General features: G+C 55.4%; 1 protein-coding gene across 7 annotated transcripts in view; it reads right to left on the reverse strand.

Annotated features, from left to right (window-relative positions):
- LOC146057683 (putative N-acetyltransferase camello) overlaps positions 1 to 26,410 on the reverse strand; it is a 94,578-nt gene that overhangs the window by 26,773 nt on the left and 41,395 nt on the right. For 2 of the 7 annotated variants that reach the window (XM_083169765.1, XM_083169681.1), the window contains exon 2: positions 7,962 to 8,708. The exons of the other annotated variants lie outside the window; for them this stretch is intronic. In XM_083169765.1, the coding sequence (XP_083025891.1) occupies positions 8,036 to 8,695 (660 nt within the window). In that variant the 5' untranslated portion in view covers positions 8,696 to 8,708 and the 3' untranslated portion in view covers positions 7,962 to 8,035. Of the gene's footprint in view, positions 1 to 7,961; positions 8,709 to 26,410 lie in introns of those variants that run through there. 7 annotated transcript variants of the gene reach the window in all.

The raw sequence follows: 26,410 nt of genomic DNA on the forward strand, positions 1-26,410 counted from the left end.
TGCCGCTCGGTGGTGATCGGTGCTGCACCGATCACCACCGTTTTCTGTGTTACCGAGCGGCTTAGCCGCCGGTAACACAGGAAACGCTGTGATTGACTGTTCAGATTTGAACAGCCAATCACAGCGATCGCCGACCGGGGGGGGCACCCCTGCCCCCCCTGGGCGACGAGGGGGGATGTCTGCTGTCAGGGACAGCAGACATCACCTAACTGTCACTGCGTCTCTAGACGCAGTGACAGTTAGAAGTCATGACGTATATATACGTCAACGGTCGGGAAGTACTTCCCGACCATGACGTATATATACGTCAAATGTCGTGAAGGGGTTAAAGGTAAGAGGGTTAAAGTCCCCTGACAGACACTTGAAGTTTAATGTGTAACAAGACCTCTGATTGTGTAAATGTATTCAGCCCATAGGTATTTGTATAATCAGTAGTGTGGCCTTGGCACAGGTTACCTGCCTACAGACTGTGGCTCTCATACTTGTCTGGGCATAAGGTCCGCAGTGCAGCAAGTTATCTACCCCAGCACATTGGTGATTTCCTCTTAGGCACGTAAGGCAGGTGTCTAGGGGCCCCACTAGACATACCACCTGGGATATTAGACCCGGTTTAATCCCGGGTTTTTAAAAATCCCAGGTCCATTGCAGGTGTACAGGACCCAGGATTTTTGATGACTAAAATCCCGGGAAGAGCCATTCAGGCATACACTAGTCCCGGGATTTTACTGTATGTCTGAAAGGGGTATAAATGGGTAGGACATGAACACCCCGCCCTTGTATGCTGTCCTACTTAGTACATATGCTATTTGCTCTTCTATTATTCTATTTAATTGTGTGTCATCAAATAACCAATCAATGACCATAATACAATAAGGCAGGGGGGTGCCCTCACCACTAAATTTTTCACTGCCTTAGGTGCTCCGCCAATGTTTTTTAGGCCACCAGTGGATCTGTAGAATGTGTCAGTTAGGAAGAATGCAGCACATGTTTGAAAATGTGACAGTTAGTAATGACTGCACCTGTGCACCAGCTAGGTGATCTGGGAAATGTGAGTTAGTAATGACTACACCTGTGCACCAGCTAGGTGATCTGGGAAATGTGAGTTAGTAATGACTACACCTGTGCACCAGCTAGGTGATCTGGGAAATGTGAGTTAGTAATGACTACACCTGTGCACCAGCTAGGTGATCTGGGAAATGTGACAGTTAGTAATGACTACACCTGTGCACCAGCTAGGTGGACTGGGAAATGTGTCAGTTATTAATGACTGCGGTTAGCATACTTTCAGAATTTTCCAAACTGTTTTAGTATACAAAAAGCATAGAGGCATAGAAATGAAGTGTATTTCCCTATATCGGAATATAGTATAGGCTAAAGAATCTCTACATCTATATAATATGAAGAACTTTTTAAGAAATATGAAATAAACTATATTGGAGGCATCTAGAAGATTATAGTGTGTATAAATATTATCTATATGTGAGAACAATGGTCCATAACTATATGATTTGAGTATGTCCGTAGGGACAAAAATTATTAAGTAGAATTAACAGGCTTGAATGGAATTAAAATGGTTCACATATCTTGCTCTATATTAATTGAATAAATTGAGAAACTAAAGCTATGTTTTATTTGTTATATGTTGTCCTTTGTGTGTATGTGCTTGGAAAATGCTCAATAAGACACTAATACCTTATATATGTGAAAAGCACAAAACGATGTCTATATGCAGCGTCACCATTTCCATGGGAACTCACTAATGTGGGATTATGAACTTCCTATTGCGTGGAACGCAAATCTTACCAGGTGACACGCACAAAATCAGCTGAGGTACTGATCTCGCATAGAGTCGCGAGAAGACGCATCCATGAAATACTATAGTACATGTCTAACTCCCCCTCTCTCAGTTCTCGCGAGATGGGGTCAAAAGGAGACGTGACACGCATAACGATTGCGGATATACAACCAGAATGAGACGTGAACCGGTGAACTGCGCGCGAGCGTGAGCCGGAAGCAAATCACACATAAAAAGCTGGGAGATGAGAGACACTGTATACACCTCCTGAGGAAGCCGCTGATGTGAGTAGGCGGAGAAACGCGTAGAGGGATACAAGGACACTCGTGGCTACTGACGATTTACCTGGAGGGAGCAGAGCACGCTTCTCAAACTTAACCGCAGTGAGCTGCTGAAAGAATTGGTCAGAACAGGTGCCCAGGTGTTAAAGAGCCGGATCCCCATGTGTCAAACACTAAATGATACAACAAGAGTGAGTCTTCTAACCACTAACCATGTGCACATGAGTGGCAGACTTTTTTACTAAAACAGTTTGGAAAAATCTGAAAACATATTAACCGGTTTATGAACGCACTAACACAAATTAACATCCTAATAACAAGTGTTGTGAGAGAGCATTTAATTGTTATGTGTTTGTCTGTCTTGTCTGTCACAGTGGCCACGATTATATTGAAAAAGTTTTAAAATGTATTTTATGTTTTAAATAAATTGTTTTCTATTTTTGCAAAGCGCAGTCCCATTACACATTTTTTTCTTTCTGGTTTTTCGAGCAAAAAAGGGGTTTTGGTAATCCCCCTTATTGGGAACTGCTGCAGTGCAAAAATCCAATCAGCGCTCAAACCCTTTTGTGCTTTATTAATGACTGCACCTGTGCACAGCTACCAAACTTATACCTTCATACACAGCAACAAAACTTATACCAAGTCTCTATAATTTGATAAATAGTTCCAGAAAGCTGGGTGTCTCCAGCAGTAAACAGCCCTGAATATAAATCAATATAAGTGTAAGAGCAGGGCCCTCCTACCTCCGTATCGGTCTGTTAGTACTTAGTTTGTTTTATCACTGTTTTCAATTGTAAAGTGCAACGGAATATACCGCGCTATATAAAAAACTGTTCATAAATAAATCAATATACTGTAATATCCTTATGTTAGGGTTGAAAGGAGGAAGAGACGGAGGGGAGAGAGAATGGGGTAGAAATGTAACGTGAAGGCTGTGACCATAAGTGACCAGACATCACAGAGGCTCCCGCTGGTATACAGTATATACATACTTGCCTCAGTGCGTCCTCTCCCAGCTCTCCCTACAGGAACACTGCAGTGACACAGTGCAGGTACTATCACTGGGATCTGTACTAATGGCCTCACAGACTCCACCTGTCCTCTGTGTGTAATGGTACATCAGGTCACCATTCCATATCCACTCCGTGTGTCCACCAATCAGCACACAGGCCGGGACAGGAAGTTGTACTGTGCAGCTGGCCATAAGGTCAGGTCCTATATAGGTGCATGCTAGCACACAGACCATGCGGAGTAAGGAAGTTGTACTGTGCAGCTGGCCACACCCCTCATACTAATGCCCCTCACTGTCCTACTCCCACCTATACCGCACCCCTCATACTAATGCCCCTCGCTGTCCTACTCCCACCTATACCGCACCCCTCATACTAATGCCCCTCACTGTCCTACTCCCCCTATACCGCACTCCTCATACTAATCCCCCTCATTGTGTCCTACTCCCACCTATACCGCACCCCTTATACTAATGCCCCTCACTGTCCTACTCCCCCTATACCGCACCCCTCATACTAATGCCCCTCACTGCCCTACTCCCCCTATACCACACCCCTCATACTAATGCCCCTCACTGTCCAACTCCCCCTATACCGCACCCCTCATACTAATGCCCCTCACACTGTCCTACTCCCCCCTATACCGCACCATCATACTAATGCCCCTCACTGTCCTACTCCCCCCTATACCGCACCCCTCATACTAAGGCCCCTCACTGCCCTACTCCCCCCTATACCGCACCCCTCATACTAATGCCCCTCACTGTCCTACTCCCCCTATACCGCACCCCTCATACTAATGCCCCTCACTGTCCTACTCCCCCCTATACCGCACCCCTCATACTAATGCCCCTCACTGTCCTACTCCCCCCTATACCGCACCCCTCATACTAATGCAACTCACTGTCCTACTCCCACCTATACCGCACCCCTCATACTAATGCACTGTCCTACTCCCCCTATACCGCACCCCTCATACTAATGCCCCTCACTGCCCTCCTCCCCCCTATACCGCACCCCTCATACTAATGCCCCTCACTGTCCTACTCCCTCCTATACCGCACCCCTCATACTAATGCCCCTCGCTGTCCTACTCCCACCTATACCGCACCCCTCATACTAATGCCCCTCACTGTCCTACTACCACCTATACCACACTCCTCATACTAATGCCCCTCACTGCCCTACTCCCCCTATACCGCACCCCTCATACTAATGCCCCTCACTGTCCTACTCCCTCCTATACCGCACCCCTCATACTAATGCCCCTCACTGTCCTACTCCCCCTTATACCGCACCCCTCATACTAATGCCCCTCACTGTCCTACCCCCCCTATACCGCACCCCTCATACTAAGGCCCCTCACTGCCCTACTCCCCCTATACCGCACCCCTCATACTAATGCCCCTCACTGTCCTACTCCCCCTATACCGCACCCCTCAAACTAAGGCCCCTCACTGCCCTACTCCCCCTATATCGCACCCCTCATACTAATGCCCCTCGCTGCCCTACTCCCACCTATACCGCACCCATCATACTAATGCCCCTCACTGTCCTACTCCCACCTATACCGCACCCCTCATACTAATGCCCCTCACTGTCCTACTCCCCCCTATACCGCACCCCTCATACTAATGCCCCTCGCTGTCCTACTCCCCCCTATACCGCACCCCTCATACTAATGCCCCTCACTGTCCTACTCCCCCCTATACCGCACCCCTCATACTAATGCCCCTCGCTGTCCTACTCCCCCTTATACCGCACCCCTCATACTAATGCCCCTCACTGTCCTACTCCCCCCTATACCGCACTCCTCATACTAATGCCCCTCACTGCCCTACTCCCACCTATACTGCACCCCTCATACTAATGCCCCTCACTGCCCTACTCCCCCCTATACCGCACCCCTCATACTAATGCCCCCTCACTGTCCTACTCCCCCCTATACCGCACCCCTCATACTAATGCCCCCTCACTGTCCTACTCCCCCTATACCGCACCCCTCATACTAATGCCCCTCACTGTCCTACTCCCCCTATACCGCACCCCTCATACTAATGCCCCTCACTGTCCTACTCCCACCTATACCGCACCCCTCATACTAATGCAACTCACTGTCCTACTCCCACCTATACCGCACCCCTCATACTAATGCCCCTCACTGTCCTACTCCCCCTATACCGCACCCCTCATACTAATGCCCCTCGCTGTCCTGCTCCCCCCTATACCGCACCCCTCATACTAATGCCCCTCACTGCCCTACTCCCCCCTATACCGCACCCCTCATACTAATGCAACTCACTGTCCTACTCCCACCTATACCGCACCCCTCATACTAATGCAACTCACTGTCCTACTCCCACCTATACCGCACCCCTCATACTAATGCCCCTCACTGTCCTACTCCCCCCTATACCGCACCCCTCATACTAATGCCCCTCACTGTCCTACTCCCCCTATACCGCACCCCTCATACTAATGCCCCTCACTGTCCTACTCCCCCCTATACCGCACCCCTCATACTAATGCCCCTCACTGTCCTACTCCCCCCTATACCGCACCCCTCATACTAATGCAACTCACTGTCCTACTCCCACCTATACCGCACCCCTCATACTAATGCCCCTCGCTGTCCTACTCCCCCTTATACCGCACCCCTCATACTAATGCCCCTCACTGTCCTACTCCCCCTATACCGCACCCCTCATACTAATGCCCCTCACTGCCCTACTCCCCCCTATACCGCACCCCTCATACTAATGCCCCTCACTGCCCTACTCCCACCTATACCACACCCCTCATACTAATGCCCCTCGCTGTCCTACTCCCCCTATACCGCACCCCTCATACTAAGGCCCCTCACTGCCCTACTCCCCCTATACCGCACCCCTCATACTAATGCCCCTCACTGTCCTACTCCCACCTATACCGCACCCCTCATACTAATGCCCCTCACTGCCCTACTCCCACCTATACCGCACCCCTCATACTAATGCCCCTCACTGTCCTACTCCCACCTATACCGCACCCCTCATACTAATGCCCCTCACTGTCCTACTCCCCCCTATACCGCACCCCTCATACTAATGCCCCTCGCTGTCCTACTCCCCCTATACCGCACCCCTCATACTAATGCCCCTCACTGTCCTACTCCCCCCTATACCGCACCCCTCATACTAATGCCCCTCACTGTCCTACTCCCCCTATACCGCACCCCTCATACTAATGCCCCTCACTGTCCTACTCCCCCTTATACCGCACCCCTCATACTAATGCCCCTCACTGTCCTACTCCCCCCTATACCGCACTCCTCATACTAATGCCCCTCACTGCCCTACTCCCACCTATACTGCACCCCTCATACTAATGCCCCTCACTGCCCTACTCCCCCCTATACCGCACCCCTCATACTAATGCCCCCTCACTGTCCTACTCCCCCCTATACCGCACCCCTCATACTAATGCCCCCTCACTGTCCTACTCCCCCTATACCGCACCCCTCATACTAATGCCCCTCACTGTCCTACTCCCCCTATACCGCACCCCTCATACTAATGCCCCTCACTGTCCTACTCCCACCTATACCGCACCCCTCATACTAATGCAACTCACTGTCCTACTCCCACCTATACCGCACCCCTCATACTAATGCCCCTCACTGTCCTACTCCCCCTATACCGCACCCCTCATACTAATGCCCCTCGCTGTCCTGCTCCCCCCTATACCGCACCCCTCATACTAATGCCCCTCACTGCCCTACTCCCCCCTATACCGCACCTCTCATACTAATGCAACTCACTGTCCTACTCCCACCTATACCGCACCCCTCATACTAATGCAACTCACTGTCCTACTCCCCCTTATACCGCACCCCTCATACTAATGCCCCTCACTGTCCTACTCCCCCTATACCGCACCCCTCATACTAATGCCCCTCACTGCCCTACTCCCCCCTATACCGCACCCCTCATACTAATGCCCCTCACTGCCCTACTCCCACCTATACCACACCCCTCATACTAATGCCCCTCGCTGTCCTACTCCCCCTATACCGCACCCCTCATACTAAGGCCCCTCACTGCCCTACTCCCCCTATACCGCACCCCTCATACTAATGCCCCTCACTGTCCTACTCCCACCTATACCGCACCCCTCATACTAATGCCCCTCACTGCCCTACTCCCACCTATACCGCACCCCTCATACTAATGCCCCTCACTGTCCTACTCCCACCTATACCGCACCCCTCATACTAATGCCCCTCACTGTCCTACTCCCCCCTATACCGCACCCCTCATACTAATGCCCCTCGCTGTCCTACTCCCCCTATACCGCACCCCTCATACTAATGCCCCTCACTGTCCTACTCCCCCCTATACCGCACCCCTCATACTAATGCCCCTCACTGTCCTACTCCCCCTATACCGCACCCCTCATACTAATGCCCCTCACTGCTCTACTCCCACCTATACCGCACCCCTCATACTAATGCCCCTCACTGCCCTACTACCACCTATACCGCACTCCTCATACTAATGCCCCTCACTGTCCTACTAACACCTATACCGCACCCCTCATACTAATGCCCCTCACTGTCCTTCTACCACCTATACCGCACCCCTCATACTAATGCCCCTCACTGCCCTACTCCCCCTATACCGCACCCCTCATACTAATGCCCCTCACTGTCCTACTCCCACCTATACCGCACCCCTCATACTAAGGCCCCACCCTGGTATCTCACCTGTAGCGGTTTCCCATCGCTGTGTATGTACCCCCCCCCCCCCATCGCTGTGTATGTACCCCCCCCCCCCATCGCTGTGTATGTACCCCCCCCCCCCACTCCCCAGCACTGCGAGCCACTGACCACAGTACTACTAGTAATAAGGTCTTTATTACAGATTGATATAAGGTGCGTGCAGTCCTGGTGTCAGCGGCCATCGCGCAGGTTACTCTTTTATCCGATATTCATAAGTCTTGATGGAGAATTGTGTGAATCTCCCAAACAGCGATGGAAGGACCCGGTTGTCCGTCATCTGGAACCCCAGCTTCTCGTACAGTCGGTGGGACGCAGTCTGTATCATTGAGGTCTCCAGCCTGACAGCCTTGTACCCACGCTGAGCAGCAAACTCTAATACTTTCAGGCACAGCATCCTGGCAATGCCCTGCTGTCGCCAGTCCTTTGCCACGGACAATCGCCTGAGTGACATGACATCACCAGAACGCGGGGCTGACTGAACGCCCACCATGCCTATAATCCGCCCACTGGACTCCGCCACCCAGAAGCTGGAGTTGTTGCTGGCCATATAGGACTCCTCAATGTCCAGCAGGTCTCCTCGCTGACTCTCCTCCACATACTGGTGGAACTCGGACAGCAGGAGCCGCCGCCCCGCGGTGAACACCACAGCCAGGCTGACTAGGGACAGCAGGTAGGACTGGGATAGTAACAGCAGGGTGATAAATGATATGAAGAGAACACACTGGACCCGGGGAAGCTTCAGTACGTAGGCACAGGTCGCCGGCACGTGCTCCATCATCCCTTCCGCAAACAGCGTACGGGCGGCGGTGTAGTCTCTGTTCTGGTAGACGCGGATGGTGTAGTCAGCCATGGCCGCTCCGAGCCTGCGGGGACATAGAGGGGGACACGGGTGAGGTGGACAGGGGCATAGAGGGCGACACGGGTGAGGTGGACGGGGGACATAGAGGGCGACACGGGTGTGGTGGACAGGGGCATTAGGGCGACATGGGTGAGGTGGACAGGGGCATAGAGGGCGACACGGGTGTGGTGGACAGGGGACATAGAGGGCGACACGGGTAAGGTGGACAGGGACATAGAGGGCGACACGGGTGAGGTGGACAGGGACATTAGGGCGACACGGGTGAGGTGGACACATAGAGGGCGACACGGGTGAGGTGGACAGGGACATAGAGGGGGACACGGGTGAGGTGGACAGGGACATAGAGGGGGACACGGGTGAGGTGGACAGGGGCATTAGGGCGACACGGGTGAGGTGGACAGGGGCATAGAGGGCGACACGGGTAGGGTGGACAGGGGCATAGAGGGCGACACGGGTAAGGTGGACAGGGTCATTAGGGCGACACGGGTGAGGTGGACAGGGGCATTAGGGCGACACGGGTGAGGTGGACAGGGGCATTAGGGCGACACGGGTGAGCTGGACGGGGCATTAGGGCGACATGGGTAAGGTGGACAGGGGCATTAGGGCGACACGGGTAAGGTGGACAGGGGCATTAGGGCGACACGGGTAAGGTGGACAGAGGCATTAGGGCGACACGGGTGAGGTGGACAGGGGCATTAGGGCGACACGGGTGAGGTGGACAGGGGACATAGAGGGCGACACGGGTGTGGTGGACAGGGGCATAGAGGGGGACACGGGTGAGGTGGACAGGGGCATTAGGGCGACACGGGTGAGGTGGACAGGGGCATTAGGGCGACACGGGTGAGGTGGACAGGGGCATTAGGGCGACACGGGTGAGCTGGACGGGGCATTAGGGCGACACGGGTAAGGTGGACAGGGGCATTAGGGCGACACGGGTAAGGTGGACAGAGGCATTAGGGCGACACGGGTGAGGTGGACAGGGGCATTAGGGCGACACGGGTGAGGTGGACAGGGGACATAGAGGGCGACACGGGTGAGGTGGACAGGGGACATAGAGGGGGACACGGGTGAGGTGGACAGGGTCATTAGGGCGACACGGGTGAGGTGGACAGGGGCATAGAGGGCGACACGGGTGTGGTGGACAGGGGACATAGAGGGCGACACGGGTGAGGTGGACAGGGACATAGAGGGTGACACGGGTAAGGTGGACAGGGACATAGAGGGCGACACGGGTGAGGTGGACAGGGACATTAGGGCGACACGGGTGAGGTGGACACATAGAGGGCGACACGGGTGAGGTGGACAGGGGACATAGAGGGGGACACGGGTGAGGTGGACAGGGACATAGAGGGGGACACGGGTGAGGTGGACAGGGGCATTAGGGCGACACGGGTGAGGTGGACAGGGACATAGAGGGGGACACGGGTGAGGTGGACAGGGGCATTAGGGCGACACGGGTGAGGTGGACAGGGGCATAGAGGGCGACACGGGTAGGGTGGACAGGGGCATAGAGGGCGACACGGGTAAGGTGGACAGGGTCATTAGGGGGACACGGGTGAGGTGGACAGGGGCATTAGGGCGACACGGGTGAGGTGGACAGGGGCATTAGGGCGACACGGGTGAGCTGGACGGGGCATTAGGGCGACATGGGTAAGGTGGACAGGGGCATTAGGGCGACACGGGTAAGGTGGACAGGGGCATTAGGGCGACACGGGTAAGGTGGACAGAGGCATTAGGGCGACACGGGTGAGGTGGACAGGGGCATTAGGGCGACACGGGTGAGGTGGACAGGGGACATAGAGGGCGACACGGGTGTGGTGGACAGGGGCATAGAGGGGGACACGGGTGAGGTGGACAGGGGCATTAGGGCGACACGGGTGAGGTGGACAGGGGCATTAGGGCGACACGGGTGAGGTGGACAGGGGCATTAGGGCGACACGGGTGAGCTGGACGGGGCATTAGGGCGACACGGGTAAGGTGGACAGGGGCATTAGGGCGACACGGGTAAGGTGGACAGAGGCATTAGGGCGACACGGGTGAGGTGGACAGGGGCATTAGGGCGACACGGGTGAGGTGGACAGGGGACATAGAGGGCGACACGGGTGTGGTGGACAGGGGCATAGAGGGGGACACGGGTGAGGTGGACAGGGGCATTAGGGCGACACGGGTGAGGTGGACAGGGGCATTAGGGCGACACGGGTGAGGTGGACAGGGGACATAGAGGGCGACACGGGTGAGGTGGACAGGGACATAGAGGGCGACACGGGTGAGGTGGACAGGGGACATAGAGGGCGACATGGGTGAGGTGGACGGGGGCATAGAGGGCGACATGGGTGAGGTGGACAGGGTCATTAGGGCGACACGGGTGAGGTGGACAGGGTCATTAGGGCGACACGGGTGAGGTGGACGGGGGCATAGAGGGCGACACGGGTGAGGTGGACAGGGACATAGAGGGCGACACGGGTGAGGTGGACAGGGGCATAGAGGGGGACACGGGTGAGGTGGACAGGGACATAGAGGGCGACACGGGTGAGGTGGACAGGGGCATTAGGGGGACATGGGTGAGGTGGACAGGGGCATTAGGGCGACACGGGTGAGGTGGACAGGGACATAGAGGGCGACACGGGTGAGGTGGACAGGGGCATTAGGGTGACATGGGTGAGGTGGACGGGGGCATAGAGGGCGACACGGGTGAGGTGGACAGGGACATAGAGGGCGACACGGGTGAGGTGGACAGGGGCATAGAGGGGGACACGGGTGAGGTGGACAGGGACATAGAGGGCGACACGGGTGAGGTGGACAGGGGCATTAGGGGGACATGGGTGAGGTGGACAGGGGCATTAGGGCGACACGGGTGAGATGGACAGGGACATAGAGGGCGACACGGGTGAGGTGGACAGGGGCATTAGGGTGACATGGGTGAGGTGGACAGGGGCATTAGGGCGACATGGGTGAGCTGGACAGGGACATAGAGGGCGACATGGGTGAGGTGGACAGGGGACATAGAGGGGGACACGGGTGTGGTGGACAGGGGCATAGAGGGGGACACGGGTGAGGTGGACAGGGGCATAGAGGGGGACACGGGTGAGGTGGACAGGGGCATAGAGGGCGACATGGGTGAGGTGGACAGGGGCATTAGGGCGACACGGGTGAGGTGGACAGGGGCATTAGGGCGACATGGGTGAGGTGGACAGGGACATAGAGGGCGACACGGGTGTGGTGGACAGGGACATAGAGGGCGACATGGGTGAGGTGGACGGGGACATAGAGGGCGACACGGGTGAGGTGGACAGGGTCATTAGGGCGACACGGGTGAGGTGGACATGGTCATTAGGGCGACACGGGTGAGGTGGACAGGGGCGTTAGGGCGACACGGGTGAGGTGGACAGGGGACATAGAGGGCGACACGGGTGAGGTGGACAGGGGACATAGAGGGGGACACGGGTGAGGTGGACAGGGGCATTAGGGCGACATGGGTGAGGTGGACAGGGGCATAGAGGGCGACACGGGTGTGGTGGACAGGGGACATAGAGGGCGACACGGGTAAGGTGGACAGGGACATAGAGGGCGACACAGGTGAGGTGGACAGGGACATTAGGGCGACACGGGTGAGGTGGACACATAGAGGGCGACACGGGTGAGGTGGACAGGGACATAGAGGGGGACACGGGTGAGGTGGACAGGGACATAGAGGGGGACACGGGTGAGGTGGACAGGGGCATTAGGGCGACACGGGTGAGGTGGACAGGGGCATAGAGGGCGACACGGGTAGGGTGGACAGGGGCATAGAGGGCGACACGGGTAAGGTGGACAGGGTCATTAGGGCGACACGGGTGAGGTGGACAGGGGCATTAGGGCGACACGGGTGAGGTGGACAGGGGCATTAGGGCGACACGGGTGAGCTGGACGGGGCATTAGGGCGACATGGGTAAGGTGGACAGGGGCATTAGGGCGACACGGGTAAGGTGGACAGGGGCATTAGGGCGACACGGGTAAGGTGGACAGAGGCATTAGGGCGACACGGGTGAGGTGGACAGGGGCATTAGGGCGACACGGGTGAGGTGGACAGGGGACATAGAGGGCGACACGGGTGTGGTGGACAGGGGCATAGAGGGGGACACGGGTGAGGTGGACAGGGGCATTAGGGCGACACGGGTGAGGTGGACAGGGGCATTAGGGCGACACGGGTGAGGTGGACAGGGGCATTAGGGCGACACGGGTGAGCTGGACGGGGCATTAGGGCGACACGGGTAAGGTGGACAGGGGCATTAGGGCGACACGGGTAAGGTGGACAGAGGCATTAGGGCGACACGGGTGAGGTGGACAGGGGCATTAGGGCGACACGGGTGAGGTGGACAGGGGACATAGAGGGCGACACGGGTGAGGTGGACAGGGGACATAGAGGGGGACACGGGTGAGGTGGACAGGGGCATTAGGGCGACATGGGTGAGGTGGACAGGGGCATAGAGGGCGACACGGGTGTGGTGGACAGGGGACATAGAGGGCGACACGGGTGAGGTGGACAGGGACATAGAGGGTGACACGGGTAAGGTGGACAGGGACATAGAGGGCGACACGGGTGAGGTGGACAGGGACATTAGGGCGACACGGGTGAGGTGGACACATAGAGGGCGACACGGGTGAGGTGGACAGGGGACATAGAGGGGGACACGGGTGAGGTGGACAGGGACATAGAGGGGGACACGGGTGAGGTGGACAGGGGCATTAGGGCGACACGGGTGAGGTGGACAGGGACATAGAGGGGGACACGGGTGAGGTGGACAGGGGCATTAGGGCGACACGGGTGAGGTGGACAGGGGCATAGAGGGCGACACGGGTAGGGTGGACAGGGGCATAGAGGGCGACACGGGTAAGGTGGACAGGGTCATTAGGGGGACACGGGTGAGGTGGACAGGGGCATTAGGGCGACACGGGTGAGGTGGACAGGGGCATTAGGGCGACACGGGTGAGCTGGACGGGGCATTAGGGCGACATGGGTAAGGTGGACAGGGGCATTAGGGCGACACGGGTAAGGTGGACGGGCATTAGGGCGACACGGGTAAGGTGGACAGAGGCATTAGGGCGACACGGGTGAGGTGGACAGGGGCATTAGGGCGACACGGGTGAGGTGGACAGGGGACATAGAGGGCGACACGGGTGTGGTGGACAGGGGCATAGAGGGGGACACGGGTGAGGTGGACAGGGGCATTAGGGCGACACGGGTGAGGTGGACAGGGGCATTAGGGCGACACGGGTGAGGTGGACAGGGGCATTAGGGCGACACGGGTGAGCTGGACGGGGCATTAGGGCGACACGGGTAAGGTGGACAGGGGCATTAGGGCGACACGGGTAAGGTGGACAGAGGCATTAGGGCGACACGGGTGAGGTGGACAGGGGCATTAGGGCGACACGGGTGAGGTGGACAGGGGACATAGAGGGCGACACGGGTGTGGTGGACAGGGGCATAGAGGGGGACACGGGTGAGGTGGACAGGGGCATTAGGGCGACACGGGTGAGGTGGACAGGGGCATTAGGGCGACACGGGTGAGGTGGACAGGGGACATAGAGGGCGACACGGGTGAGGTGGACAGGGACATAGAGGGCGACACGGGTGAGGTGGACAGGGGACATAGAGGGCGACATGGGTGAGGTGGACGGGGGCATAGAGGGCGACATGGGTGAGGTGGACAGGGTCATTAGGGCGACACGGGTGAGGTGGACAGGGTCATTAGGGCGACACGGGTGAGGTGGACGGGGGCATAGAGGGCGACACGGGTGAGGTGGACAGGGACATAGAGGGCGACACGGGTGAGGTGGACAGGGGCATAGAGGGGGACACGGGTGAGGTGGACAGGGACATAGAGGGCGACACGGGTGAGGTGGACAGGGGCATTAGGGGGACATGGGTGAGGTGGACAGGGGCATTAGGGCGACACGGGTGAGGTGGACAGGGACATAGAGGGCGACACGGGTGAGGTGGACAGGGGCATTAGGGTGACATGGGTGAGGTGGACGGGGGCATAGAGGGCGACACGGGTGAGGTGGACAGGGACATAGAGGGCGACACGGGTGAGGTGGACAGGGGCATAGAGGGGGACACGGGTGAGGTGGACAGGGACATAGAGGGCGACACGGGTGAGGTGGACAGGGGCATTAGGGGGACATGGGTGAGGTGGACAGGGGCATTAGGGCGACACGGGTGAGGTGGACAGGGACATAGAGGGCGACACGGGTGAGGTGGACAGGGGCATTAGGGTGACATGGGTGAGGTGGACAGGGGCATTAGGGCGACATGGGTGAGCTGGACAGGGACATAGAGGGCGACATGGGTGAGGTGGACAGGGGACATAGAGGGGGACACGGGTGTGGTGGACAGGGGCATAGAGGGGGACACGGGTGAGGTGGACAGGGGCATAGAGGGGGACACGGGTGAGGTGGACAGGGGCATAGAGGGCGACATGGGTGAGGTGGACAGGGGCATTAGGGCGACACGGGTGAGGTGGACAGGGGCATTAGGGCGACATGGGTGAGGTGGACAGGGACATAGAGGGCGACACGGGTGTGGTGGACAGGGACATAGAGGGCGACATGGGTGAGGTGGACGGGGACATAGAGGGCGACACGGGTGAGGTGGACAGGGTCATTAGGGCGACACGGGTGAGGTGGACATGGTCATTAGGGCGACACGGGTGAGGTGGACAGGGGCGTTAGGGCGACACGGGTGAGGTGGACAGGGGACATAGAGGGCGACACGGGTGAGGTGGACAGGGGACATAGAGGGGGACACGGGTGAGGTGGACAGGGGCATTAGGGCGACATGGGTGAGGTGGACAGGGGCATAGAGGGCGACACGGGTGTGGTGGACAGGGGACATAGAGGGCGACACGGGTAAGGTGGACAGGGACATAGAGGGCGACACGGGTGAGGTGGACAGGGACATTAGGGCGACACGGGTGAGGTGGACACATAGAGGGCGACACGGGTGAGGTGGACAGGGACATAGAGGGGGACACGGGTGAGGTGGACAGGGACATAGAGGGGGACACGGGTGAGGTGGACAGGGGCATTAGGGCGACACGGGTGAGGTGGACAGGGACATAGAGGGGGACACGGGTGAGGTGGACAGGGGCATTAGGGCGACACGGGTGAGGTGGACAGGGGCATAGAGGGCGACATGGGTGAGGTGGACAGGGGCATAGAGGGGGACATGGGTGAGGTGGACAGGGGCATTAGGGCGACATGGGTGAGGTGGACGGGGTCATTAGGGCGACACGGGTGAGGTGGACAGGGGCATTAGGGCGACACGGGTAAGGTGGACAGGGACATAGAGGGCGACATGGGTAAGGTGGACAGGGGCATTAGGGCGACACGGGTAAGGTGGACAGGGGCATTAGGGCGACATGGGTGAGGTGGACAGGGGCATTAGGGCGACATGGGTGAGGTGGACAGGGGCATAGAGGGGGACATGGGTGAGGTGGACAGGGGCATAAGGGCGACATGGGTGAGGTGGACAGGGGCATTAGGGCGATACGGGTGAGGTGGACAGGGGCATAAGGGCGACATGGGTGAGGTGGACAGGGGCATTAGGGCGACACGGGTAAGGTGGACAGGGGCATTAGGGCGACACGGGTGAGGTGGACAGGGGCATTAGGGCGACACGGGTAAGGTGGACAGGGGCATTAGGGCGACATGGGTAAGGTGGACAGGGGCATTAGGGCGACACGGGTAAGGTGGACAGGGGCATTTGGGCGACACGGGTGAGGTGGACAGGGGCATTAGGGCGACACGGGTGAGGTGGACAGGGGCATTAGGGCGACACGGGTAAGGTGGACAGGGGCATTAGGGCGACACGGGTGAGGTGGACAGGGGCATTAGGGCGACATGGGTGAGGTGGACAGGGGCATTAGGGCGACACGGGTCATTAGGGCGACACGGGTGAGGTGGACAGGGGCATTAGGGCGACACGGGTTAGGTGGACAGGGGCATTAGGGCGACACGGGTAAGGTGGACAGGGGCATTAGGGCGACACGGGTAAGGTGGACAGGGTCATTAGGGCGACACGGGTACGGTGGACAGGGGCATTAGGGCGACACGGGTACGGTGGACAGGGGCATTAGGGCGACACGGGTGAGGTGGACAGGGGCATTAGGGTGACATGGGTGAGGTGGACAGGGGCATTAGGGCGACACGGGTCATTAGGGCGACACGGGTGAGGTGGACAGGGGCATTAGGGCGACACGGGTGAGCTGGACAGGGACATTAGGGCGACACGGGTGAGGTGGACAGGGGCATTAGGGCGACACGGGTCATTAGGGCGACACGGGTGAGGTGGACAGGGGCATTAGGGCGACACGGGTGAGGTGGACAGGGGCATTAGGGCGACACGGGTAAGGTGGACCGGGTCATTAGGGCGACACGGGTGAGGTGGACAGGGTCATTAGGGCGACACGGGTGAGGTGGACAGGGGCATTAGGGCGACACGGGTGAGGTGGACAGGGGCATTAGGGCGACACGGGTGAGGTGGACAGGGGCATTAGGGCGACACGGGTGAGGTGGACGGGGTCATTAGGGCGACACGGGTGAGGTGGACAGGAGCATTAGGGCGACACGGGTGAGGTGGACAGGGGCATTAGGGCGACACGGGTAAGGTGGACAGGGTCATTAGGGCGACACGGGTAAGGTGGACAGGGTCATTAGGGCGACACGGGTGAGGTGGACAGGGACATAGAGGGCGACACGGGTAAGGTGGACAGGGGCATTAGGGCGACACGGGTGAGGTGGACAGGGGCATTAGGGCGACATGGGTAAGGTGGACAGGGGCATAGAGGGCGACACGGGTGAGGTGGACAGGGGCATTAGGGCGACACGGGTAAGGTGGACAGGGTCATTAGGGCGACATGGGTGAGGTGGACAGGGGCATTAGGGCGACACGGGTAAGGTGGACAGGGTCATTAGGGCGACACAGGTGAGGTGGATAGGGTCATTAGGGCGACACGGGTGAGGTGGATAGGGTCATTAGGGCGACATGGGTAAGGTGGACAGGGGCATTAGGGCGACACGGGTGAGGTGGACAGGGGCATTAGGGCGACACGGGTAAGGTGGACAGGGGCATTAGGGCGACACGGGTGAGGTGGACAGGGTCATTAGGGCGACACGGGTCATTAGGGCGACACGGGTGAGGTGGACAGGGGCATTAGGGCGACACGGGTAAGGTGGACAGGGGCATTAGGGCGACACGGGTGAGGTGGACAGGGTCATTAGGGCGACACGGGTAAGGTGGACAGGGGCATTAGGGCGACACGGGTGAGGTGGACAGGGTCATTAGGGCGACACGGGTCATTAGGGCGACACGGGTGAGGTGGACAGGGGCATTAGGGCGACACGGGTAAGGTGGACAGGGGCATTAGGGCGACACGGGTGAGGTGGACAGGGACATAGAGGGCGACACGGGTAAGGTGGACAGGGGCATTAGGGCGACACGGGTGAGGCGGACAGGGTCATTAGGGCGACACGGGTGAGGTGGACAGGGTCATTAGGGCGACACGGGTAAGGTGGACAGGGGCATTAGGGCGACACGGGTGAGGTGGACAGGGGCATTAGGGCGACACGGGTGAGGTGGAGAGGGGCATTTGGGCGACACGGGTGAGGTGGACGGGGTCATTAGGGCGACACGGGTGAGGTGGACGGGGTCATTAGGGCGACACGGGTAAGTTGGACAGGGGCATTAGGGCGACACGGGTGAGGTGGACGGGGTCATTAGGGCGACACGGGTAAAGTGGACGGGGTCATTAGGGCGACACGGGTAAGGTGGACAGGGTCATTAGGGCGACACGGGTGAGGTGGACAGGGTCATTAGGGCGACACGGGTAAGGTGGACAGGGGCATTAGGGCGACACGGGTAAGGTGGACAGGGGCATTAGGGCGACACGGGTAAGGTGGACAGGGGCATTAGGGCGACACGGGTAAGGTGGACAGGGGCATTAGGGCGACACGGGTAAGGTGGACAGGGGCATTAGGGCGACACGGGTAAGGTGGACAGGGGCATTAGGGCGACACGGGTAAGGTGGACAGGGGCATTAGGGCGACACGGGTAAGGTGGACAGGGGCATTAGGGCGACACGGGTAAGGTGGACAGGGGCATTAGGGCGACACGGGTAAGGTGGACAGGGTCATTAGGGCGACACGGGTAAGGTGGACAGGGGCATTAGGGCGACACGGGTGAGGTGGACAGGGGCATTAGGGCGACACGGGTGAGGTGGACAGGTTCATTAGGGCGACACGGGTAAGGTGGACAGGGTCATTAGGTCGACACGGGTAAGGTGGACAGGGTCATTAGGTCGACACGGGTAAGGTGGACAGGGTCATTAGGGCGACACGGGTGAGGTGGACAGGGGCATTAGGGCGACATGGGTAAGGTGGACAGGGGCATTAGGGCGACACGGGTAAGGTGGACAGGGGCATTAGGGCGACACGGGTAAGGTGGACAGGGGCATTAGGGCGACACGGGTAAGGTGGACAGGGGCATTAGGGCGACACGGGTAAGGTGGACAGGGGCATTAGGGCGACACGGGTAAGGTGGACAGGGGCATTAGGGCGACACGGGTAAGGTGGACAGGGGCATTAGGGCGACACGGGTAAGGTGGACAGGGTCATTAGGGCGACACGGGTAAGGTGGACAGGGGCATTAGGGCGACACGGGTGAGGTGGACAGGGGCATTAGGGCGACACGGGTGAGGTGGACAGGTTCATTAGGGCGACACGGGTAAGGTGGACAGGGTCATTAGGTCGACACGGGTAAGGTGGACAGGGTCATTAGGTCGACACGGGTAAGGTGGACAGGGTCATTAGGGCGACACGGGTGAGGTGGACAGGGGCATTAGGGCGACATGGGTAAGGTAGACAGGGGCATTAGGGCGACACGGGTGAGGTGGACAGGGGCATTAGGTCGACATGGGTAAGGTCGACATTGATTAAGTCAACTTTTTTAATTTTTTACGGAATGTCAACACAATCAACATAAACACTAAAACGTAGCACTGCATCCCCTCGCGTGGTTCGCTGCTCTCGCCATTCTTCAGGCACTATTTTATTCTCCCACCACGCCCTAGTGGATGGTACGGCATAAAATACCTCCTGTCGGCACATTTTGGTGCAAAAAAGAGTAACAAACCCCATGTCGACCTTACCCATGTTGACCTAATGACCCTGTCGACTTTTCTGCCTACCATCATGCTGATGACCCAATGACCGTATCCCCTATCTCTCTCTCTCTTACTCCTCTCCTCTGTGGAGGTGAAGTACCGCCAGTGACCACTCAGCGGACCATAGAGACCACTCAGCGGACCATAGAGACCACTCAGCGGACCATAGAGACCACTCAGCGGACCATAGAGACCACTCAGCGGACCATAGAGAAAGCCATATTTGCCCGTACACTGATCTGTGTCACACTTGCTGGATATGGAAAGAGGGAGCTATGAGGACAGAGACTGGGGTAGGAGCAAATAGGGACTGGGGGTGGGGTGGAGAGTTTCCAGGCTAAAAACTGTCACAGCTCAAAGTGAAAGAACATTGCAGAAGCCGTTTGCCAGACTTCTAACTAGTAATAATAATAATAATAATAATAATAATAATAATAATAGTGACGTTGCATAATAATGATTACACCGTAGCTCTGTGCAGTGTGTGCGGTCATGGGGCGGCGCTGTATAATAATGATTACACCGTAGCACTGTGCAGTGTGTGCGGTCATGGGGCGGTGCTGTACAATAATGATTACACCGTAGCACTGTGCAGTGTGTGCGGTCATGGGGCGGCGCTGTATAATAATGATTACACCGTAGCACTGTGCAGTGTGTGCGGTCATGGGGCGGTGCTGTACAATAATGATTACACCGTAGCACTGTGCAGTGTGTGCGATCATGGGGCGGCGCTGTATAATAATGATTACACCGTAGCATTGTGCAGTGTGTGCGGTCATGGGGCGGCGCTGTATAATAATGATTACACCGTAGCACTGTGCAGTGTGTGCGGTCATGGGGCGGCGCTGTATAATAATGATTACACCGTAGCACTGTGCAGTGTGTGCGGTCATGGGGCGGCGCTGTATAATAATGATTACACCGTAGCTCTGTGCAGTGTGTGCGGTCATGGGGCGGCGCTGTATAATAATGATTACACTGTAGCACTGTGCAGTGTGTGCGGTCATGGGGCGGTGCTGTACAATAATGATTACACCGTAGCACTGTGCAGTGTGTGCGGTCATGGGGCGGCGCTGTATAATAATGATTACACCGTAGCACTGTGCAGTGTGTGCGGTCATGGGGCGGTGCTGTACAATAATGATTACACCGTAGCACTGTGCAGTGTGTGCGGTCATGGGGCGGCGCTGTATAATAATGATTACACCGTAGCATTGTGCAGTGTGTGCGGTCATGGGGCGGCGCTGTATAATAATGATTACACCGTAGCACTGTGCAGTGTGTGCGGTCATGGGGCGGCACTGTATAATAATGATTACACCGTAGCACTGTGCAGTGTGTGCGGTCATGGGGCGGCGCTGTATAATAATGATTACACCGTAGCACTGTGCAGTGTGTGCGGTCATGGGGCGGCGCTGTATAATAATGATTACACCGTAGCACTGTGCAGTGTGTGCGGTCATGGGGCGGTGCTGTATAATAATGATTACACCGTAGCATTGTGCAGTGTGTGCGGTCATGGGGTGGTGCTGTATAATAATGATTACACCGAAGCACTGTGTGCGGTCATGGGGCGGTGCTGTATAATAATGATTACACCGTAGCATTGTGCAGTGTGTGCGGTCATGGGGCGGCGCTGTATAATAATGATTACACCGTAGCACTGTGCAGTGTGTGCGGTCATGGGGCGGCGCTGTATAGTAATGATTACACCGTAGCACTGTGCAGTGTGTGCGGTCATGGGGCGGTGTTGTATAATAATGATTACACCGTAGCATTGTGCAGTGTGTGCGGTCATGGGGTGGCGCTGTATAATAATGATTACACCGTAGCACTGTGCAGTGTGTGCGGTCATGGGGCGGCGCTGTATAATAATGATTACACGGTAGCACTGTGCAGTGTGTGCGGTCATGGGGCGGCGCTGTATAATAATGATTACACGGTAGCACTGTGCAGTGTGTGCGGTCATGGGGCGGCGCTGTATAATAATGATTACACCGTAGCACTGTGCAGTGTGTGCGGTCATGGGGCGGTGCTGTATAATAATGATTACACCGTAGCACTGTGTGCGGTCATGGGGCGGTGCTGTATAATAATGATTACACCGTAGCATTGTGCAGTGTGTGCGGTCATGGGGCGGCGCTGTATAATAATGATTACACCGTAGCACTGTGCGGTCATGGGGCGGCGCTGTATAATAATGATTACACGGTAGCACTGTGCAGTGTGTGCGGTCATGTGGTGGCGCTGTTTAATAATGATTACACCGTAGCACTGTGCAGTGGTGTGCGGTCATGGGGCGGCGCTGTACAATAATGATTACACCGTAGCACTGTGTAGTGTGTGCGGTCATGGGGCGGCGCTGTATAATAATGATTACACCGTAGCTCTGTGCAGTGTGTGCGGTCATGGGGCGGTGCTGTACAATAATGATTACACCGTAGCACTGTGCAGTGTGTGCGGTCATGGGGCGGTGCTGTATAGTAATGATTACACCGTAGCACTGTGCAGTGTGTGCGGTCATGGGGCGGCGCTGTATAATAATGATTACACCGTAGCACTGTGCAGTGTGTGCGGTCATGGGGCGGCGCTGTATAATAATGATTACACCGTAGCACTGTGCAGTGTGTGCGGTCATGGGGCGGCGCTGTATAATAATGATTACACCGTAGCACTGTGCAGTGTGTGCGGTCATGGGGTGGTGCTGTATAATAATGATTACACCGTAGCACTGTGTGCGGTCATGGGGCGGCGCTGTATAATAATGATTACACCGTAGCACTGTGCAGTGTGTGCGGTCATGGGGCGGCGCTGTATAATAATGATTACACCGTAGCAATGTGCAGTGTGTGCGGTCATGGGGCGGCGCTGTATAATAATGATTACACCGTAGCACTGTGCAGTGTGTGCGGTCATGGGGCGGCGCTGTATAATAATGATTACACCGTAGCACTGTGCAGTGTGTGCAGTGTGTGCGGTCATGGGGCGGCGCTGTATAATAATGATTACACCGTAGCACTGTGCAGTGTGTGCAGTCATGGGGCGGCGCTGTATAATAATGATTACACCGTAGCACTGTGCAGTGTGTGCGGTCATGGGGCAGCGCTGTATAATAATGATTACACCGTAGCACTGTGCAGTGTGTGCGGTCATGGGGCGGTGCTGTATAATAATGATTACACCGTAGCATTGTGCAGTGTGTGCGGTCATGGGGCGGCGCTGTATAATAATGATTACACCGTAGCACTGTGCGGTCATGGGGCGGCGCTGTATAATAATGATTACACCATAGCACTGTGCAGTGTGTGCGGTCATGGGGCGGTGCTGTATAATAATGATTACACCGTAGCACTGTGCAGTGTGTGCGGTCATGGGGTGGTGCTGTATAATAATGATTACACCGTAGCACTGTGCAGTGTGTGCAGTCATGGGGCGGCACTGTATAATAATGATTACACGGTAGCACTGTGCAGTGTGTGCGGTCATGTGGTGGCGCTGTTTAATAATGATTACACCGTAGCACTGTGCAGTGGTGTGCGGTCATGGGGCGGCGCTGTACAATAATGATTACACCGTAGCACTGTGCAGTGTGTGCGGTCATGGGGCGGCGCTGTATAATAATGATTACACCGTAGCACCGTGCAGTGTGTGCGGTCATGGGGCGGCGCTGTATAATAATGATTACAGCGTAGCACTGTGCAGTGTGTGCGGTCATGGGGAGGCGCTGTATAATAATGATTACACCGTAGCACTGTGCAGTGGTGTGCGGTTATGGGACGGCGCTGTATAATACTGATTACACGTAGCACCGTGCAGGCTTGCCTACCCTCTCGGAATGGCCGGGAACCTCCCGAAAACCGAGTCCTTCTCCCAACCCCCGGCAAGTCTCCCGCTTTCTAGTGATAGACCCCGCCCCCATTAACCGCTGGTTTAATTACAATAAATCGCGGGTCTGTGTCATATAAGCCCTGCCCCCTCTCCGCGGCCCGCAAATCACTGCGTTTTTCTGCCTTGGGGGGTGGGCCAAGTGATGTCAGCCTTGCCCCAGCCCCCCTGATGTGCTGCCACTCCAGGCTTCTCCCGGAGAGGTGAAATCAAAAGTAGGCAAGTATGGTGCAGTGTGTGGTCATGGTGTGACACTGTTATAATGTAGCACTATGCAGTGTGTGGTCATGGTGTGACACTGTATAGTAATAATGTAGCACTGTGCAGTGTGTGGTAATGGTGTGACACTGTATAGTAATAATGTAGCACTGTGCAGTGTGTGGTAATGGTGTGACACTGTATAGTAATAATGTAGCACTGTGCAGTTTATGGTAATGGTGTGACACTGTATAGTAATAATGTAGCACTGTGCAGTGTATGGGGATGTGTGACACTGTATAGTAATAATGTAGCACTGTGCAGTGTATGGTAATGGTGTGACACTGTATAGTAATAATGTAGCACTATGCAGTGTGTGGTTATGGTGTGACACTGTATAGTAATAATGTAGCACTGTGCAGTGTGTGGTAATGGTGTGACACTGTATAGTAATAATGTAGCAGTGTGTGGTGATGGTGTGACACTGTAATAATGTAGCACTATGCAGTGTGTGGTCATGGTGTGACACTGTATAGTAATAATGTAGCACTGTGCAGTGTGTGGTAATGGTGTGACACTGTATAGTAATAATGTAGCAGTGTGTGGTTATGGTGACACTATATAAATAATGTAGCTGTGTACAGTGTATGGGGATGGTGTGACACTGTATAATAATAATGTAGCACTATGCAGTGTGTGGTCATGGTGTGACACTGTATAGTAATAATGTAGCACTGTGCAGTGTATGTAATGGTGTGACACTGTATAGTAATAATGTAGCACTATGCAGTGTGTGGTCATGGTGTGACACTGTATAGTAATAATGTAGCACTGTGCAATGTATGTAATAGTGTGACACTGTATAGTAATAATGTAGCACTATGCAGTGTGTGGTCATGGTGTGACACTGTATAGTAATAATGTAGCACTGTGCAGTGTGTGGTAATGGTGTGACACTGTATAGTAATAATGTAGCACTGTGCAGTTTATGGTAATGGTGTGACACTGTATAGTAATAATGTAGCACTGTGCAGTGTATGGGGATGTGTGACACTGTATAGTAATAATGTAGCACTGCGCAGTGTGTGGTTATGGTGTGACACTGTATAGTAATATTGTAGCACTGTGCAGTGTGTGGTTATGGTGTGACACTGTATAGTAATAATGTAGCACTGTGCAGTGTATGGGGATGGTGTGACACTGTATAGTAATAATGTAGCACTGTGCAGTGTGTGGTAACGGTGTGACACTGTATAGTAATAATGTAGCACTGTGCAGTGTGTGGTGATGGTGTGACACTGTATAGTAATAATGTAGCACTGTGCAATGTATGTAATGGTGTGACACTGTATAGTAATAATGTAGCACTATGCAGTGTGTGGTCATGGTGTGACACTGTATAGTAATAATGTAGCACTGTGCAGTGTGTGGTAATGGTGTGACACTGTATAGTAATAATGTAGCACTGTGCAGTTTATGGTAATGGTGTGACACTGTATAGTAATAATGTAGCACTGTGCAGTGTATGGGGATGTGTGACACTGTATAGTAATAATGTAGCACTGTGCAGTGTATGGTAATGGTGTGACACTGTATAGTAATAATGTAGCACTGTGCAGTATGTGGTTATGGTGTGACACTGTATAGTAATAATGTAGCAGTGTGTGGTGATGGTGTGACACTGTAATAATGTAGCACTATGCAGTGTGTGGTCATGGTGTGACACTGTATAGTAATAATGTAGCACTGTGCAGTATGTGGTAATGGTGTGACACTGTATAGTAATAATGTAGCACTGTGCAGTGTATGGGGATGGTGTGACACTGTATAGTAATAATGTAGCACTGTGCAGTGTATGGTAATGGTGTGACACTGTATAGTAATAATGTAGCACTGTGCAGTGTGTGGTAATGGTGTGACACTGTATAGTAATAATGTAGCACTGTGCAGTGTGTGGTAATGGTGTGACACTGTATAATAATAATGTAGCACTGTGCAGTGTATGGTAATGGTGTGACACTGTATAGTATTAATTTAGCACTGTGCAGTGTGTGGTTATGGTGTGACACTGTATAGTAATAATGTACCACTGTGCAGTATGTGGTAATGGTGTGACACTGTATAGTAATAATGTAGCACTGTGCAGTGTGTGGTAATGGTGTGACACTGTAAAGTAATAATGTAGCACTGTGCAGTATGTGGTAATGGTGTGACACTGTATAGTAATAATGTAGCACTGTGCAGTATGTGGTAATGGTGTGACACTGTATAGTAATAATGTAGCACTGTGCAGTGTGTGGTAATGGTGTGATACTGTATAGTAATAATGTAGCACTGTGCAGAATGTGGTGATGGTGTGCCACTGTACAGTAATAATGTAGCACTATGCAGTGTGTGGTAATGGTGTGACACTGTATAGTAA

Source organism: Crinia signifera, chromosome 1, assembly GCF_055691185.1.
Source record: "Crinia signifera chromosome 1, ASM5569118v1, whole genome shotgun sequence".
NCBI lineage: Eukaryota > Metazoa > Chordata > Amphibia > Anura > Myobatrachidae > Crinia > Crinia signifera.